General features: G+C 34.8%; 2 protein-coding genes across 2 annotated transcripts; both read left to right on the forward strand.

Annotated features, from left to right (window-relative positions):
- Positions 1-2,639: 2,639 nt before the first annotated feature.
- Positions 2,640-7,111, forward strand: LOC112525460 (probable transcription factor PosF21). Its single transcript, XM_025135594.1, has 5 exons — positions 2,640-2,754; positions 3,002-4,351; positions 4,894-5,026; positions 5,130-5,214; positions 6,562-7,111. The coding sequence occupies exons 2-5, from the start codon at positions 3,036-3,038 to the stop codon at positions 6,786-6,788; spliced, it is 1,761 nt and encodes a 586-aa protein (XP_024991362.1). The 5' UTR covers positions 2,640-2,754; positions 3,002-3,035; the 3' UTR covers positions 6,789-7,111.
- Positions 7,112-11,025: 3,914 nt separating this feature from the next.
- LOC112526036 (tRNA-dihydrouridine(47) synthase [NAD(P)(+)]-like) lies at positions 11,026-17,835 on the forward strand. Its single transcript, XM_025136411.1, has 10 exons — positions 11,026-11,364; positions 11,857-11,973; positions 12,066-12,299; positions 12,560-12,809; positions 13,196-13,446; positions 14,050-14,322; positions 14,989-15,270; positions 15,363-15,483; positions 16,376-16,545; positions 17,450-17,835. The coding sequence occupies exons 1-10, from the start codon at positions 11,083-11,085 to the stop codon at positions 17,546-17,548; spliced, it is 2,079 nt and encodes a 692-aa protein (XP_024992179.1). The 5' UTR covers positions 11,026-11,082; the 3' UTR covers positions 17,549-17,835.
- Positions 17,836-19,137: the final 1,302 nt, after the last annotated feature.

A 19,137-nucleotide genomic window follows, 5' to 3' on the forward strand; every position in this document is an offset into this window, starting at 1 on the left:
TTAAGAGACTCTCATGATATAATGCAAAATAAAATATAATTATTTGATAATTATTTACAATGAAATTAAGGCTCTTAATGGTTAAGGGAGATCCAAGATACAAAATTATTCAGAGAGTTTTAGAACCATTAAGAGACATACTTTTTTTTTGACAAACAAGATTCACCTCTTAACGATTCAGAGGTTGTCTCTTAATGGAACTATTAAGAGGTAAACAAACAACTCCTAATAAAAGTTTTTTTTCAAAAAACAAAAAAGGCCTAACTTTCCTTTCATTTTTTTTTAAACTATAAGCTAAAAAACAAAAAGTGAACATGTTAATTATTTTTTTTTGATAAAACAGTAAAGATATTAAAACTGATTTTCTATTGATATAATATAAGCTAACTGTTAACTGATAAACTAATTATGTTTGGTAAAGTTGTGCTGCAGCCTACATGTTGTTCTGAACTTCCAATGTGATATATGAAATACTGCCCAATTATTTTTATTCCTAGTTACACATGTTTTTAGTCTTTTACACAATTATATACGTCTTAACGTTTTGTCCGTTTATAGTGTTTTAGGATTTTATATTTTTAGCCGATTAAACGATCCCCGATCCCGACTTTCGACGAATGTTATAACTTTGATTATATTTAAGTAAGAGGCTGTTTACTAAACACTTACTTGGTAAGTATTTGCCGGATAAATTGCATCATTGAATGAACATGAGAAGGGTCAAAAATCTTACCGGGTAAAAGCGATGATAATGATGGAGAGTCTTACCCGGTAAATAAGGATGACGACTCTTACTCAGGTAAGCGCTTACCCACTAAATTGTTGCATTCGATATGTTTTAATATACTAAAAATCTTACGCATCAAAATAAATCATAGTGTTGACTCCTATCGGTAAGCACTTACCGGATAAGCAATTGGGTAAACGACCCCTAGATCTCAAATGCTATTTTATTATTTTAACACAATTTTGTTATTTTAATCTGTATAACTTTTAATATAATGTATGATATGAACTTTTATATTTTGTTTGATTATTGCTTGTCCCGTCAATTTGTATTACGGTATAATATGGTCTGAAAAAAAGAATAAAAAACTACTGATGTTTGGAAAAAAAAAATTAACTAATAAAATAACTGATAATATTAAATGACCTAAAAGGGGTTGATAAAAAAATTAAGGGGTAGGCTAAGTACACTCATATATACCGCTAAATGTACTCCTGATGTTGTATTTTCGAATTTAGGGAGAAAATAAAGGAAAATAAAGGAAGAACACCTTTTTTTATTTGGTAAATTACATGAAAAAATAACGTACTTTAACTTGATTTCTATTTTGGGTAACGTAATTTTAAAACTTCCATTTTAGTAACTAAGATATAAAGTTTTAAACATTTAAGTACCCGGTTAACTTACTTTCAAAACTTTTATATAATTTCCTTCTTAAAATAGGTTTCGAGAACAAAACGTAAAAGCATCTCCAACATATGTTTTCAATATCTTTTATCATTGACAAAAAATCAAAATATTATTTCTCTATTTTTTTTATTAGAGGGGGGAGACCCTTCCTATCAAGAGAAAAAAACTAAAAAAAAACGCTAAAAACGACAGTTTAAACACTTGGATGGGGGTAAACCACATCCACCAGAAAGAAACCAAGGCTTCCAAAGGGAAAGAAAATAAGAAAGACAGAGATAAGAGAGAAGGATCAACCATTAGAGAAGGTTCCAGGCAAGCCGAACCCGAACAACATTTGATTATTTATCTATTTTGTATAAAGTTTTAAAGATTTTTCTTAAATTTAATCACAAGGGTGGTGCCTAATTGGTTTAAACTTGACTCCAAAGATCAAAAGTACCTGGAGGTCTCAGGTTCAAATCCAAGGAGAAATAAAAATCCCCTTGTGACCACAGAGGTTCAAATGCGATGACTCCGAGCTATCTGCAAAGCAAGTAGTCATTTTGGGATTAGTCGGCTCGCATAACGAGTTAGATATCCAGGTTAATAAAAAAAAAGATTTTTCTTAAATTTAAAGATTTTCACCATTTGCTTGTTTTTTTTCCTTGTATCTTAACATACATTTTAACATAACTATCAGATAAATTTATTTTTTGCTAAATATTCGAAATCTATTCTTTAACATAGCCGTTGGAAATGCTGAAATTTCTTTTTTTATCATCATCATCATCAGTATCAGATATACTTTTTATATTTTTAATACATGATTTGATTTAATACTGATATGAAAAAAGGTACAGAAAAGAAGTCATAAAATTAATTAGAAACAGAACTAGTTTATGAATATAAAAACATAACCCTAAAAAGTTATTGCATTAATTTTGGAAGGTAAGAAAAGGGATAAGAAAAAGCGATAATAAAAGATTCGAAGTAAAAGAGGTTCATGGCTCCATGATCTGCGGTGATGGAGGGAGAGATTGTTTTTGGATTAGATTACTCGGTCGGAATGAAATTGAAATTCGATCCAAATTCACATTCAATTTCAATCAAACCCTTATTAAATTCACGCGTAATTCAGTACATCAAGTAGTAGCAGTCATGAAATCCGTGTAGGAGTCATCGTCATCGATATATACACATACAATTATTACTTTTAGTGAGAGAAAACTCTTTGATTTCTAGAGAGAGAGAGAGAAAAAACACTTCCGTCTGCCGCTTCACCGCTTCGTCCATTCCGTCGCCATTCGGCGGAGAAACCCTCGCAATCTTGCCGCTGGTCGGTTGTCATTTCTTCGCTGGTAAACTATTTCGTAGAGTTGATTTTTCTTTCATTAGTGGAATTGGTATGTTGGGTTTTGATTATTTCCCCCCAATTATGTCGATTAGGGTTTGAATTTGGTGGGTGATGGTTAGAATTGACTTCTTTATTTCATTTATACTGCTTATTCTAGGGTTTTGTTTAGTTTGTATCACAATTTATGGGGGTTTGAGCTGAAATTGTGTGACTAGGGTTTTTCATTTCACAATTTGATCGATTTGTTTTAGGGTTTCGGGGTAGAATTGGGAAAGTGAAAACGAAATGGGTGATACTGAAGAAGGAAACAGTGATATGATCCAACGAGTACAGTCTTCGTTTGGGACTTCATCGTCTGTTCCTAAACAACAGCCACAAAAACCAGTTTCATTTAATCAACTCGATATCCCCCAGTTGAACACAGCCCCATTCCGTGGCCAAAATCGACAGTTTTCCCCAAATTATAATCTCGATAATAGCAGTAAAAGAGTCGGTATCCCGCCGTCCCATCCACAATTCCCGCCGGTCTCACCTTACTCACAGATTCCGGTGACTCAGACTTCAGGGAATAATCATAAAATTGGGGGTTCACAGAGCTTTACTCATGGTCCAGGGCCATCCCATTCACGATCGTTATCACAACCTTCCTTTTTCCCTTTGGATTCTCTTCCCCCTTTGAGCCCATCTCCTTATCGGGATTCTCCTTCAGCACGATCCTCTGATCAGCTCCCAGGCGATATTTCAATGGAAGAACGTGATGGGAATTCACACTCTTTGTTGCCACCTTCTTCTCCTTTTGGGCGTGGGAATTCGGCTCGAACCGGTGAGAATCTTCCACCACGAAAAGCTCATAGGCGGTCCAACAGTGATATTCCATTTGGGTTCTCTACTATCTTGCAATCATCACCGCCATTGATTCCGTTAAGAAGTCCGAATACTTTGGAACGAGCTGCGTCTTCAAGAGACAATTCGGGCTCAAAGCCCATTCAGTTGGTGAAAAGGGAATCGAGTTGGGAGAAAGTTGGTGGTGAAGGCAATGCCGAAGGAACTGGAGAGAAGAAATCTGAAGGGGAAGTGGTGGATGACCTGTTTTCGGCTTATATGAATTTAGACAATCTCGACACGTTAAACTCTTCGGGAACCGATGATAAACAAGGAACCGAGAATCGTGAAGATTTGGATAGCCGAGCTAGTGGAACAAAAACAAACGGTGGTGATAGCAGTGATAACGAAGCTACAAGCAGTGTGAATGAAAGCGGAAATCATATGCAAAGATCGGGAATCAGTTCTATTTCCGATAAACGAGAAGGGATTAAACGGAGTGCTGGTGGAGACATCGCTCCAACTACGAGACATTATAGAAGCGTTTCGATGGATAGCTTTATGGGAAGGATGAACTTCGGTGATGAATCACCAAAGCTTCCTCCTTCCCCTGGTGGGAATGTTAATCAACTATCCCCAAATAATTCCATTGATTCAAATTCAAATACTTTCAGCTTGGAGTTCGGGAATGGTGAGTTTACGGGGGCCGAGCTCAAGAAAATCATGGCTAATGAGAAACTTGCTGAGATAGCTTTAACCGATCCCAAACGAGCCAAGAGGTATGCAACTTTGGATTTGTTTTTATTACATTATATTTTGGGCAAAATGCATCAAAATGCAACGAAGTTTCCCTTAGTCTTTATTCAGTATAATGAGGAACCTGTTTTTCTCAACTAATGTAACTAAGTTTCAAATTTTCACAAGCATTTTGACCTGCAACCTGCTGATTTTGTAACGTCTTATCGCCCATTTCGTCATAACCCTTTTGTAAACCTTTGGTAAACGGGTATCCATGTCATCAATGCTACAAGATCAACACGAAGGGTACAAAATTGAAAATTTTGGAACTCTGTTACATTGATCGAGAAAAAAGAATCTTTGTTACACTAAATTATGGAACTAAACCGAACTTTGTTACATGTTGATGTATTTTGCTCAATATTTTCTCACATTGCTTGTTTTAAGCATTCGAATATAAATTGATTGTTAATATAGACTATTTGTTCGACCATATGATGATTGTACATATAAAAACATCGTATCTCAAATACTCACATTAATTCAGATAAGTTTAACGAGAAAGTTTAATGGCCTTCCTTAGGATCTTGGCTAATCGCCAGTCTGCTGCTCGATCAAAAGAACGGAAGATGCGTTACATTACAGAATTGGAACACAAGGTTCAAACTTTACAGACTGAAGCAACGACATTATCTGCACAGCTTACGTTATTGCAGGTGGGGTTTTGTTAAATTGTGGAATCAGTGCTTGTTTTTCGTATTCTTTTGGCCTTTATCTTTTGTTTACTGAAACAGTTTTCATTAATTTCTTGCCTTACAGAGAGATTCAGCTGGGCTCACAAGTCAAAACAATGAGCTAAAGTTTCGTCTGCAAGCTATGGAACAGCAGGCCCAGCTTCGAGATGGTACGGCTTCATTTGCATCTTATAACTATAGTTCCCATCTTTTTCTTGCATTTGTTGGTCCTACCTGTCGTAGAACCTTTTTGCAAGTCGAGGTCTCTATGGAAATAAGTCAATAACCTCCTTAGGGTGGAGGAAAATTTACTTACATCTTACCCGACCCCATACACTTGGGGATTCATTGGGTTTGTAGCGCTTGGGATTGACTGGATTCGTTTGGTTTGCTTCTCAATTGCGTCATTTTGTTATGAACGGAATTTTTTCCCCCTTAAGCCATCTTCTACTTGATTATGTTTCTCTTGTACCAGCATCTATTTGTTTGTCCTTCTTTTCTGTTAACTAGGTTGTCAATTTTTTTTCCCTTGTGCTTTAATCTCTCTCTCTCTCTACCTCTCTTCACTCTTCTCACAAGACGAGGGTCTTCATGGAAACAACTTCATTCTTCGGGATAGTGGTCAAGTTTGCCTACATCTTATCTCTCCTGACCAACTTACAAGTAGGAACATGCGGGGCTCGTTTCGTTTGGTTTACCAACATATGCAGTTTGTCAACAGACTGGTGCCATAAACCAAACCAAACGATCCAAGTATATTATACTTGGGGGTGGAGTCGGGGGTGGGGCGTAAGTGAACATGACCTCCACCCATGTGATAACCAAATCACCTTCCACTTCAATGTCTGCCAAACTTTCAATTTGTTTTCTCTGAGGAACTTTCATTGAGCCAGGAAGTCTGTATAGATTATAGTTTCATCTTGTAGAAGATTAAGGAAACAAAATTTGTATGGTTCTGATTTGATCGGTCGGTTTTTTTGTTGGTTCGAGCAATACTTATGGATGCCCTTTATTTCTGTTTCTACATATTTTTTGCACGTTAGGGCAGTGTTGTGACCGTTTTAAACGTGAAATGTCTGAAATAACCTTCAATAAAGGAATATGATTGTTCCAAATCAATATTACTAAGTTACTTGCAACAACATTAAATGGGTAAGTAGGTAATTTAACTGGAAGTTGGTTCCGGGGTGATATATTTGCACAAACAAGTGAGGGTTCGAGTCTTGCAGCCAACAAGTGAGGGTTCGAATCTTGCAGCCACAGTGTGTGTAAATACAATTCTTTTTAAGCATTGGGCTCCTTGTCGAAACTGAACTCTTAGGCCAGCCACTTAGCGATCTACTGTCTACCTGATTTGCTTCTCACATGATGCTCTCGAGGCTGGGCGGTGTGGGTCGGCTGCTAATTACAAACCCTTTTGCACAAACAATTTGGTCAACTGATTACGATCTCTTTGCTGTTATATTATCATCTTACTCCATTTCTTTGTTTGCTTTTTGGTTTTGTGATCATGGCAGCTTTAAACGAGGCTTTGACTGCCGAGGTTCAACGTTTGAAGATCACGACCACAGAGCTAAGTGGAGACGCTGCCAAGTTTTCTCAACTCTCGATCAGTCCACAAATGTTCCAGTTACACCAACAGCAGCAGCAGCAGCAGCACTCTCATCAAATGCAACACCAAAACCCGCAGCAGTTGCAACAGCAAAACGGCGGTGCAGGCACCAAGCACGAGTCGAACCAATAGGACAGAGTCGGGGTTTTCGGAGGTGCCGAGTTTGTGCATACCATCAGTAACGAGCGACTTAATATATCTCAGGTGGATTCAATTCATTAGTTTTTGCGTCTTTTCGGAAGTACATACCAAGGTGGGTTCTTTTATCGACTTCTAATATTACCAGACTTAGCAGCTTCGATCTTTCATCGAGCTTTTTAGCCATTTATTTTATATATATATATATATATACACATATTTCTTTGTGTTTGAAGATTTCTTTTTGTTCATGATCTTGACAAATTCATGGGATTTGAACTTGTTTTTGTTTTCATTATGATGTGGAGTTGATTGAAGTTTTTGTTTGTAGATGTTCCTTTTTGTTGCATTTTGGGGATTCAAAGTTGTTCCATCTATTTGGTGCCCTTATGTCATAATTGCCGTTGCTTTGTGTTTATGGGTGTTATAAATTCTTTTGTTGCTTTCACTTGTGGCTTAATTAGGTTTATTGGTCTATCTGGCTTATTTGCACAGTTCGTTTACTTACGGTTTATTCGCATAGATAGAAATGGTGTGTTGTCTCCATTCAGCCACAAAAATGACACCCCTAACTCTTATTTAAAGCACCACCTCCTTTCTATGTGAAATACCTTATTGTTGGCCTTTTTCTGATTTTTTCTTTTGATGTTCAAATAATTAATATTGGGGGGTAAATCGGTCATTTATGTTTATTAAGACTGTTGGTTTAGATAAAAAAAAAGAAGTAAACAACACCATCCATTTTACCAAAAAGATAAATTTATCCAGACAAGACTTGATAAAAAATTTTGGTAAACAACCCAGTATATCTCATTTAAAGGTAGTGGAAAGGCGTATCTTTTAGTTTAGTATGGGGTTATAGAGCCTTAGGGAATGTTTGGTTGGTTTTTCATTAAATATTGTGTGAACAAAGATATCTGTCTGGATTAATCACTTTGTATAGATTGAGATGGACAAGATTGAAAAAAATGTGTCTTTCTGCATAAAGCTTTATCTAAAAGCTTACTGAATAAGCTGTTTTTTTTATTATTAAGCAACTGATAAATAGTAATGTGTAAAAGTAACATATAGATGACCGAATAAATTATAAGATTTTTTTATCCCAAATAATACTATTTCTGGATAATTTGAAATGAAAGAAGTTTCGACTTTGACATGGTGATTGTAATGTCAAATGTCAATTCAAGCATTTTTAGTCTATTGGAATGGTACTCACATAATTCATTAAGATACATCTTGATTTTAATATTTATTTTTATTTTTTTATCTATGTCAATGTTATGATACGGTTTTATATGTTTTTGACAAAATGATAATGTTTTTATGTTTAAATAAAATATAAATTTAAAGATCCCATAAAAACTTGAAAAAACTGTCGATATTAGAATCAAATTAAGTATTTAAAAATTCTCGTTTTTGTGTAATTTCTTCGATTTTTAGTTATAATTTAATGATGAAATAATTTATTTTCGGTTTAATAATATAATTTTTTATAGAGATAATAATTAACTATTCTTTAAATGTTAATGATTATCATATTATATTTTAGATTTTTTATATTTAAAATGAGATGTTTATCTGCAGTTAGCACTTTATGTATAAAAAATAGTTTTTAAGAGTTCTTTTTGTCAAATGCTTTGTAATATAGTATAGATAAGGGGGTGTTTTGTAAGATGTATTAAAAAGTAATTAATGAGAATGAAAATAAATGAAATTGTTTTGGTTTTTTATAATATAACGGGTCCATTTATTTCAGAAGCCCAAATTTTTATTTCAGGTTAAACACGCGATATGAAAATTCATTCCTATTTTAATTATCTGTCATTTTCATTTTCATACCCATTTTGGTATTCATTAGCAATTATAAACCAATAAATTAAAATTCCATATTTTATGCAAGCAAAACTAAAAAATTGACATCAATTATCTATACTATATTATGAAACATTTGACAAAAACTCTTAAAAACTATATTTTATGCACGGAGTACTGTTTATTGATGCATATTATTCAAATTCAATATTACAAGTAAATTGTGCATAACTACAACTTATTAAAGCTCCATATTTGAATTCGTGTAACTAACTGCAGATAAATATAATCAAATACAAGATAAATATTTTAAATACAAAAAATCTAAAATGTAATCAGAATAATCATTGAGTTCTAACAAAATACTTAATTATTATCTTTATAAAAAAAGTATATTATTAAACCTAAATTAAATTACAATAAAAAAATTGAATTAAAGAAATTATATAAAATAAGAACTTTAAATAGCTAATTTAATATTAATATCCATATATTTTTTTTTCTTCAAAATTTTATGATATTTTAAATTGTTTATTTTATTCAAAAATAAAAACATTCTCGCTTTCTCAAAATCATATAAAACCGTATTATATCGACACAAATAAATAATAAAATGAGACATTGAAATCGAGATATGTTTCGATGCATTGTACGGATATCTTTTTAGTCATCAAAAAACAACTTTCTCAATTGCATTGTAAGAGTTGTTTAATTAATAACAGTTAAATACAAGTTTGGTCCTTGTGTTTACATAAATTAACAAGTAAGGTCCCTTCAAAAATTTATTAATGTGGAATGTCACTATAGCTTTATTTTTATAACGGATATGGTTTCTCATTTAACTCCTTCAATTAAGTTTTCATTACTACAGTGTATTTTGGCGGTCGATTTGGTCCAAACTGTTCAAAAAACGTTCAAACCGCAAACTGAATAAGACCTAGCTGTTTGTCTATTTTCCAGACTGGATTGGACCGCCAGACCGTTCAAACCGCAAAAAATGATTCGGTTTGAGCGGTCCAACGATTTTCTTAAACACCCCAATAAGGACATCCTCATTAATAATTATTTAGAGGGACCTTACTTATTAATTTGTGTAAACCATAGGGACCAAATTTGTATTTAACTCAATCAAGAACAACTACACTCACTTTGATTCACTCTGGTTATAGCTTATCATGACATCTTCAACAGGTAACACCAAATCTATAAAAATTGATGTAAAATTTGGTACAGATAGTAAATCTACTTTTTTTTTTGTAAGGGTGTCCGGGCCAAAGCCCGACTAATCCCTGGCAAATTTGGAGGCTAAACATGGCCTCACTTAAATGTCGCCAACACTCCCCTCCCAGGGCTCGAACTCGGGTTTATGATTATGTCATGCCCAAGCCTTTACCACTAAGCTGAGGTCATATCCCTTTTTTATCTTTTTGAATTAGTGTAAAAAAACAGTGTTACACCAAATTTAATGTCTTTATTTTCACAATTCAATATAAGGGGGGTGTTTGAGATTGCTTATTTGAAACAACTTATACTTTTCTATAAAAGTTTTCATCAACTTATTATAAGTTAGAATAATTTAACTTCTTCAAAAAAAATTTATTACCGGTTTGTCACCGGTATAAGCTTTTTATCCAAACACTTAAAAGTGCTTTTTATCAGTGCCATATCAGAATAAGTCAATAAGTTATTTTTATAAGTAATCCTAAACACCCCTAAAATCTGATATTTCCATTGAAATGATCTGGTATCAAATTTAGTATTTGATCTTCCTAAGATGGTCTTTGGAGGGTACTTGTGGATTGTCATTTGCATTATGGGTTGTCAACAATCATAGTTTATAGGGGAGTGTTGTTGTTGCTTCGTAACCATGACTCCATCCAATGTTGTATATTTTTTGTGCATCTCTATTTGAACAAATTTTAATGGGATATTTTTAGTTGTTAGGGGTTGTTTGGTAGTTGCTGAATGGTTTGATGCAGAATGATTAAGTGATCAGAATGATTAAGAGACTATTATAATATAATGTAAAATAAAATATAATTGTTTGATAATTATTCATAATAAAATTAGAATGCTGAATGATTAAGCGATACCCAAGATACAAAATCATCCAGAGGGACATAATTTGTAAACTGACGAGATACATGACACTCTCATTTATCTGTTCAGTTCACAACTTATGTCTTTAAAGCTTTAAGTGCTTTATGTATACGAATTTAAAGATAAAGATGATAAAAAATGCGAATACATTGGTTTTGACCTTTGAGTGATGCTTTCGGGGCTTATTATGAAGAAATGAAAGCATAGGGGGGTCAAGTGTAACTTCTATGTTTGCAAACGACGTCGTTAGGTTGATCGTTTCTCTTTCCGCTTTTTGTGGTACCGCCACCACTTGCTCGACCACCACTTAGCAGCAAAACCCTATCGAATCTTTCGGTTGTTTAACGTACGTATAGCTAAACCGCTCCGGCAGGCGATGGAAGCGACGGCTACGGAGGTTACAGTCGGAGAACCACCGAAAATTCCGATGGAGCTGCCTTTTCCTGCTCGAAAGCCGGTGAATGAACTGTCAGTAGAAGAGATGGTGGCCAAATCAATAGTTCCGGTGAAGAAAGAATTTATGTGTCCCGCACCTAACAGACTTACTAGTGATAACAATGGACCATCCGGCGATGCCGTTCCTGTCCCCACCACCGCCTCCGCACCTGTTATTAAGGAGAAAAAATCAAAAAGACAGCTCAAGAGGGAACGAATTCAGGTATCATCTGTTTTATGCTTATCATTTTGGATTACTAATGTCGTTTTTTGGTCTCTAATATGCTGTTGATAAGATTAAATGCCACTACTTAATGCTTAATAGCTCCTGCCTGCCTGTTGTGGAGATGCAGAATATCGTTTGATTAGTTATGCAATTCTTTTACTTAATGCTGAGGATTTGAATGGTTGTTTTCAAGAGTAATTCTGTATTCCAGGTTTCACCTCATAATTCCATTAGAGATAAATACCTATGATCCTGTTTTCGAGTTCAAAAAGCTTACAGAAATTGTACGCACATAGTGATTACTTGTAAACTTGAAATTTGAAGGGATCATGAGCGATACTTTATAATATTAGTACAAATTTACTTTGTTGCTGAAATGCGCTATGCATCCATTTTTGAAGTATTTTAATGAGTGGAGAGGTGGGAATAGAGTGTGCTAGCTGTTAGTCTTAACCATCATCTGACGATAACATGACATTTTACTTGCAGGAAAAACAGTCCACACGTAATCTCTGTCCTATGGTTGCGAAGACTGGAAAAGCAGATTCGTGTCCTTATAATGATAAGTGTCGTTTTAGTCATGACATAGAAGCATTTAAGGATCAGGTAAAAAGTGATGACTATTCTGTAGTCAATTTACTACTTGTTTTTTTTCATGACCTCACTTTAGTGATCAGACCGGATATTATTAAATGCAGAAACCTGCTGATTTAGAGGGCATCTGCCCCTTCGAAGGTGATGAAGGTCCATGCCCCTATGGATTGGCTTGCAGATATTTAGGTACCCATAAAACTGATGTTGCTCTTGGAACTCCAAATGCTCGTAAGAACGCTGAAGTGAATGGACTGAAGAAAGATGTCCAGAGGCTGTTGTGGAAGAACAAAATGAAGTTCCCTAAGGCAGATGCTACGCTCAAAGTTCTTGGTCTAATGGTATGAGTTGATAACACCCTTCATATCATCTGAGTTGCGAACCCCAATGCATTTAATTATTGTTGGTTATAATTAGGGAGGGCAGCCTGCTTAAATGTTTATTCATCATAAGTAAATACATAGTTTATAACATATTAAATGTCAAGGTGCCAAAATGACGTGGACTGTATAGTTGTCTCTTCTGGTAACTGGCTGTAAGTGCCATTTACTGCATGGGACAATTGACGATTTATGTGTGTTCCATTTTGTTTGAGATGCAGGGGGCCGCAAAATCAAAGAAGACACCGGAGGCTGATAATGGAGAAGAAAATCAGACCGTTTCAAATGGTTCTAACGTTACAAATGGAAATGGTTGTGGTGAAACTGGTACCCAGCCGATTGTAGAGAACGAGTGCTGTCCAGAAGTTCCTGAGAAAGTTGAAGACAGTAATGGTGCTGATGATCCTAGACCCCTGAAGAAAGGAAAATCTTTAACTGATGAAACGTGTGATTCCATCAAAGAAACTAATGGTCTGTTGTGTATCTGTGAGTTCTTTTAGGGTGCATTTGGTACGTGAGACATGACTGGACAAAAACTTGTTTCCGCATGTTTGGTGCGATATAGAGACCGGGGCATGATTGGACTGAGTCGGACAAAAATGCATTTCACCGAAGTAGGTGGAACAAAATTCAAGAAGATGGGAGTCATGGGACAAGATTTATAACTTACCCATGTGGCCATGTCAAATTAAAACCATAAAACCTTGCAAATCCTTTCACGCACCTACCTTGCTCTCTCCCGTCCTGTTGTATCCTGTCCAAACCTGTCCAGTCTGCGTACCAGAGGCACCCATAGTGGGATTAGTTCATATTATTCCCCTCATAAATTTATACTTTCTCCTTGTATCTTGTGACAGGTGCAAGTCTCACGGAGAAAGATCTTGATGCAAGTGGTGCACAATTAGAATCACTTTCAACTGTTGGCCATATTGAAACCGATAAAAGCTTAAACTTACGCCCACGTGAAAAGAAGCTGATTGATTTTAGAGATAAGCTATATCTTGCACCTTTGACCACAGTTGGCAACCTTCCTTTCCGAAGGGTTTGCAAAGTGTTAGGTGCAGACATAACATGTGGTGAAATGGCAATGTGCACAAATCTTCTACAGGTTTGTGATGTTCTGCTAACACACTTGCTTAATATCTGATTGGTTCAAATTCATCTTGTAGGCACCTCTTTGTATTAGGTGATATAGGGCATATAAGAGTACACCATCAGTTTTTTTCATACTGCTTTTACCACTATATAGATGGATGTAGCAACAATTTTGCATAATGCATTCCAATTTGATCTGTCAATAGTAGTGATTCGGTGGTTTTATTCGTTGTATATGCTTTTCTTTTTGGTAATATTTTTTGGTTTCTCTAACATGAATAGTGTTCCATAATTTTGAGACCTTAACATCAAAGACAAACTAATAGAAAGTAGGCAAGAATTTGTGTTTATGTTATGGACTTGCTGCTCTCTAGTCTTATAATCCCTCCATTCCAAAATAAGTTCGTCCTAAAATAAGTATCCGCTTTCAAAAGTAAGTGGCTACTTTCCAATTTTGCTCTTAATTTTTGAGATGGAGAAATTCACTACCCTCTTTATGATTAAGGGTAAAATTGTCTTTTAGTTAACTAAAAAATGTAATGATTATACATTTCTAAAACTGGCATGTGAAATCATCCCCTCACAAGTAGAGTGAATGTTTTCTTATTGTGAACAGGGCCAGGCTGCAGAATGGGCACTGTTAAGGCGCCATGTATCTGAGGATCTGTTTGGAGTACAGATATGTGGGGCATATCCAGACACGGTTGCTCGTGCTGCTGAACTTATTGAACAGGAATGTACAGTGGATTTCATTGATATCAATATGGGCTGTCCAATTGATGCTGTGGTTAATAAGGGGGCTGGGTCAGCTCTTCTTTCAAAACCAATGCGGATGAAAAATGTGATACAAGCAGTTTCTACCACGGTGGACATTCCAATAACTATAAAGGTATATGATGTGGGTGTACCTCCAAATTGCCGACATAAATGAATCGAACAGAATTTAACATTTCCATTCGGTTCAGTTTCTTGTCCAAATTTCTTTATTAAACTGGTTGGTTGTTTCAAGAACTTCCAAGTGTTAAACCAATCAAACTGAAACTGAATTGAACCATTCATATTAAAATGAGATAGATTTATATTGTATTAGAAGCATTATTTACTAATACGATCTATTTTTTATATTAGAAAGATGGTCTAAGTTTAACTACAAAAATACTACATAGTCTTATTGTAGTGTTATTTTTCAAGAAATTGAGTTCAATTTATTTGCCTTGAATTAGAATCTATTTTTTAATTAAAGTAATTAAAGTTTGTTTACAAACCGAGGAAGTATTTGAACGATGAAACAAACTAAATTGAACTGCAATGGACTTGTTCAGTTTGATTTCATTTTTTAGGCTTAGCTGGTTCAGTTTCGTACCTGCCAAAATGTAGCCACCTAACTATTTTAGTATCAATTTAGCTGGATGCAAAGTGAATTAGAAAACAAATATTTCTAGTTAAAAATTGATCCCTATACTGAACTAATTTCTGATGTTGTTCATTGTGTTTACTGCCTTGGTGTTAAGCTAATTTCATTCTATTTTCTTTCTTGTGCTTTATATGGCTCTAGGCACGAACAAGTTACTTTGAGGGTAGAAGTCGCATCGATTCTGTAATAGCTGATATTGGGAAATGGGGAGCAAATGCAGCCACCATACATGGTAGATCTCGTCAGCAGCGTTACATCAAGCAAGCCGATTGGGAATATATATACCAGTGTACAAGAAAGGCCCCTGATACTTTCCAAGTCCTGGGGAATGGAGACATCTTTACGTTTTCAGACTGGAAGAAACACAAATCTGACTGCCCTGAACTTTCGTCATGTATGATTGCTCGAGGGGCTTTGGTAAAGGTATGTAACATGAAGTTTGACTTTCTTGTCATGAAGTATTATTGAAATCTTTTAAAAAATGCTCTTATTTGTTCCGTTTTGTATGCCTGCAGCCCTGGCTTTTCACTGAAATCAAGGAGCAGAGGGACTGGGACATCAGTTCTGGAGAACGCTTAAATATTTTGAAAGATTATGTGCGTTTTGGACTTGAACACTGGGGTTCCGACACAAAAGGTATACATTTGGTGTTAATTATTCTTGCATACCATCCACTCAGCATGTTTCTGAAGAGAGTAACTATTAGGAGGATCTGTGCATCAACTCATGAATTTTTAACATTGTATACTTTTACCTGCTAACACTAGGTTTTTTGCCGTAGTTTTATAGTTGCCCATGGCATTTGCTTCAAGTTTTTTTAGGGTGTATAAAATACTCATCACCTGCACATTGATATCTGGAATGCATATTAGTATGTTATTTTGACCTCGTATTAACCTTTTCCATGGTGCAATGATAACTGTTATTTTTCCCGATTACCTGTTACAATACCTGTCTTATTGTCCGCTTGCACACACCTTTGCTTTGTCCACAAGCTGGGGGTCTTCACGGAAACTGCCTCTTGATCCATGTGGTTGAGGTTAAGGCCTGCATACATCCTACTCCTCCAATACCCTACTTTCGAGTGGGATACATCGGGTTCGATTGGTTTGGTTTCATGGTGCAATGATGCCTCCCAAATGTTGCAACATTTATATTGTGAAATTTTTATTAAATTATAGTTGGCTATTTGTCGTTATTATTACAACTAGAACTATCCTTGGAGAATACTTTGTTGGCGATTCACTAAGTGCACACTGGTCATATGCATGGCGCTTGCGGTGTATTTGTACTTGAAGAACTTGTGTTTGCAACACTGGTCAAACAGATGGAGTAAATAGTATCAGATCTCATATTTTTGAGCCAATGTGGTTTCGGTCCAACTTTTTGTGATATTTTGATCGTGGCATTTTCATTTCTTAGACAAATACAATTGTTGATTGCTATTCATTATGCTATTCCTGACTGTTACTTTCATCTTTTTTTTTTGTATTTTGATCATATTTACCATGATATTTTGGATACACAGGTGTGGAAACAGTTAGGCACTTCTTACTAGAATGGCTTAGTTATACATACCGATATGTTCCACTTGGTCTCTTGGAAGTCATCCCTCAAAAACTGAACTGGCGTCCGCCTGCATACTATGGTCGTGATGACCTGGAGACATTAATGGCTTCCGAGTCTGCAGTCGACTGGGTATTCCTTCTTTAAGTTACACGTTACTTGTTTGCAATTGCACACACTCACCTGTAGCTTTTTGGTTTATGCATGGGTTACATCCTTAATCTCCCCCCCTCCGGCAGGGGCGTGGACCCTACCTCTAGGTGTGATTTATCGAGTTTGTTTGATTTGTCCCTGCTGCCTTTTATGTGTACTGTAGTCGTTGCTTATTTGCACATATTCTCACCTGTAGCTTGTTCTCTTGTTTATTTTAATTTTTATTTTGCAAGTCGGGTAGAGGAAAGGTCTGCATTCATCATATTCCCACGCCCTACCTCTATATAGAATTTACTGAGTTCGTTTAGTTTGGTCATTCCATCTATAGGGGTCAATCTCGTCCGTGTGCATCCTCGCCCCCCCCCCCAAAACCCAAAAAAGAATAGTAAATTACATTTTTCGTCCCTGTGGTTTGTTAGAATTTGCAGATTTTGTCCCTGTGGTTTTGAAATTGCGGTTTTCAATTCATTTCTATTTTCGTCCCTAAGGCTGACTGCTACTTTTTAAGTATGAGGAGCTGGTATAGAAATGAATCATAAAACACAGGGGCGAAAAAAGCAATAAAGTTCAAATCGTAATTCATAAGGACGAAAACAATAATGAATTATAAACCATGAGGATAAAAATCGTAATTTCAAAACCATAGGGATGAAAATAGAAATTTTCAACAAACCACGAACAAGAAATGTAATTTACTCGGGAAAAAAAAGATCTCACCTCTGCATGAGATTTACGTAGTTTGTTTAGTTTGGTTTATCTGGTCATTCAATCTCTGCGTTATAAATTACATCTTTTGTTGCTTAACTTACATGTCGTTATTGCATTATTGGTTTGCATTCCAGTCCTGGAGAATTTCAATCGTTACATTTGTGTATCTTTGCAGATTAGAATCTCTGAGATGTTACTTGGTAAGGTTCCTGATGGATTCACGTTCTCACCAAAACACAAATCCAACGCATTCGACAAAGCCGAGAACGGCTGATCCATTTAGTCAAGTGTTTAAGGTGCCATGCTCATTCGATGTGCGATTCCGTGAGTTTTTATGCCATTGTTTCTCATTTATATCGAATATGAGATCTTGTGGATCACGAATAGGGGTTAGGCCGATCTTGTTCGGTCATTGCTGGCCGATGATTGGTTTAAGAAAGCATCTCGAGATCAAAACAATTGTCGATGTCCTAAAACTAACTGCAAAAAAGACGGGTAATGATAGATATTACCAGCAAGGACAACTTCGACTTTTGTCGTAATGCTTTATTTTCTTCGCAATTTTTTTATCGAGTCGGTTGGGTCGAGGTATCTGAATAACCCAATCCAACCGAACTATTTCAGCTTGAGAACAATAACTCATTTACGACATTTTTTTAAATTATATAATATTTATGTACGACAAATATTAATGCGTATTCATCGTCTTGGGTTGGTTGGGTTAAAACATATTTTTGGTAGAAAACAATAAAATCGAAGTTAAAAAACAGATCAGTAAACTCGTGTTTTGTTTCATCGGTGAAACCATTAGTAAGACGAATCAATACAAATCAACGTATGTATTTGTTGTTTCAAAAGCAAAACAAAAAACGAGTTTTAAGAAACGGTCGAGAAGATAATAAAGATATTTATGGAAGTTAAATATAGAATTTCGTAATAAAAATCGTACACAGTTAAGAATCAACATTCTCACTTAACTTATTGGGTAAGATTGTAATTCATTAAAAAGAAATAGCATGCAACATTTAATTTGGTAAATGCTTACGTGATACGAGTTGTCACTCTCCTTTACTGAGTAAGACTCTTGGTATTTGTCATTGCTTTTATTAGGTAAAATTCTTATTCTGTCATGTTAATCCAATAAAGTAAACTGATCCGCTAAATGCTTATCAGATAAACATTTAATAAATAACCCCTTATCTATGCTATATTATTGAACATTTGACAAAAATACTTAAAAACCATCTTTATTCATGAAATATTGTTTATTGATGTATATTACTTAAAATTCAAGATTACAAATAAACCGTGCGTAAGTAAAATTAAAGCTTCATGTTTGAATTTTCTGTAACTAACTGCTGATAAACATAATCAAATAGAGGATAAACATCTTATTTTAAATATAAAAAATCTAAAATATAATTAAGATAGTTATTAAATTTTAACAAAATACTTAATTATTATCTTTGTAAAAAAAGTTATATTATTAAACAAAAAAAATGGATTAAAAAATACACCAAAAAAAAAAGAAATTAAATAGTTAGTTTGATACCAATATCAATATTTTTTTAAATTTTTTTATGATATATCTTTAATTTATATTTTATTTAAAAATAAAAACGTTATTTTTTCTTAAAACTATATTATAACATTGAATTAGACAAAAAAAATATTAAAATCGAGACATATTTCGCTGCATTATTCGAATACTTTTTAGTTTTAACTAGAAGCGTACTCGCGCAATGCAGCGAGATACATCGTGATTTTAATATTTCATTTTATTCTTTATTTCAGTCGATGTTATAATATGGCTTTATATGATTTTGAGAAATCGATGATGTTTTTATTTTTGAATAAAATATA

The sequence above is a fragment of the Cynara cardunculus genome (genome assembly GCF_001531365.2).
Source record: "Cynara cardunculus var. scolymus isolate 2C chromosome LG 13, CcrdV1, whole genome shotgun sequence".
Classification (NCBI taxonomy): domain Eukaryota; kingdom Viridiplantae; phylum Streptophyta; class Magnoliopsida; order Asterales; family Asteraceae; genus Cynara; species Cynara cardunculus.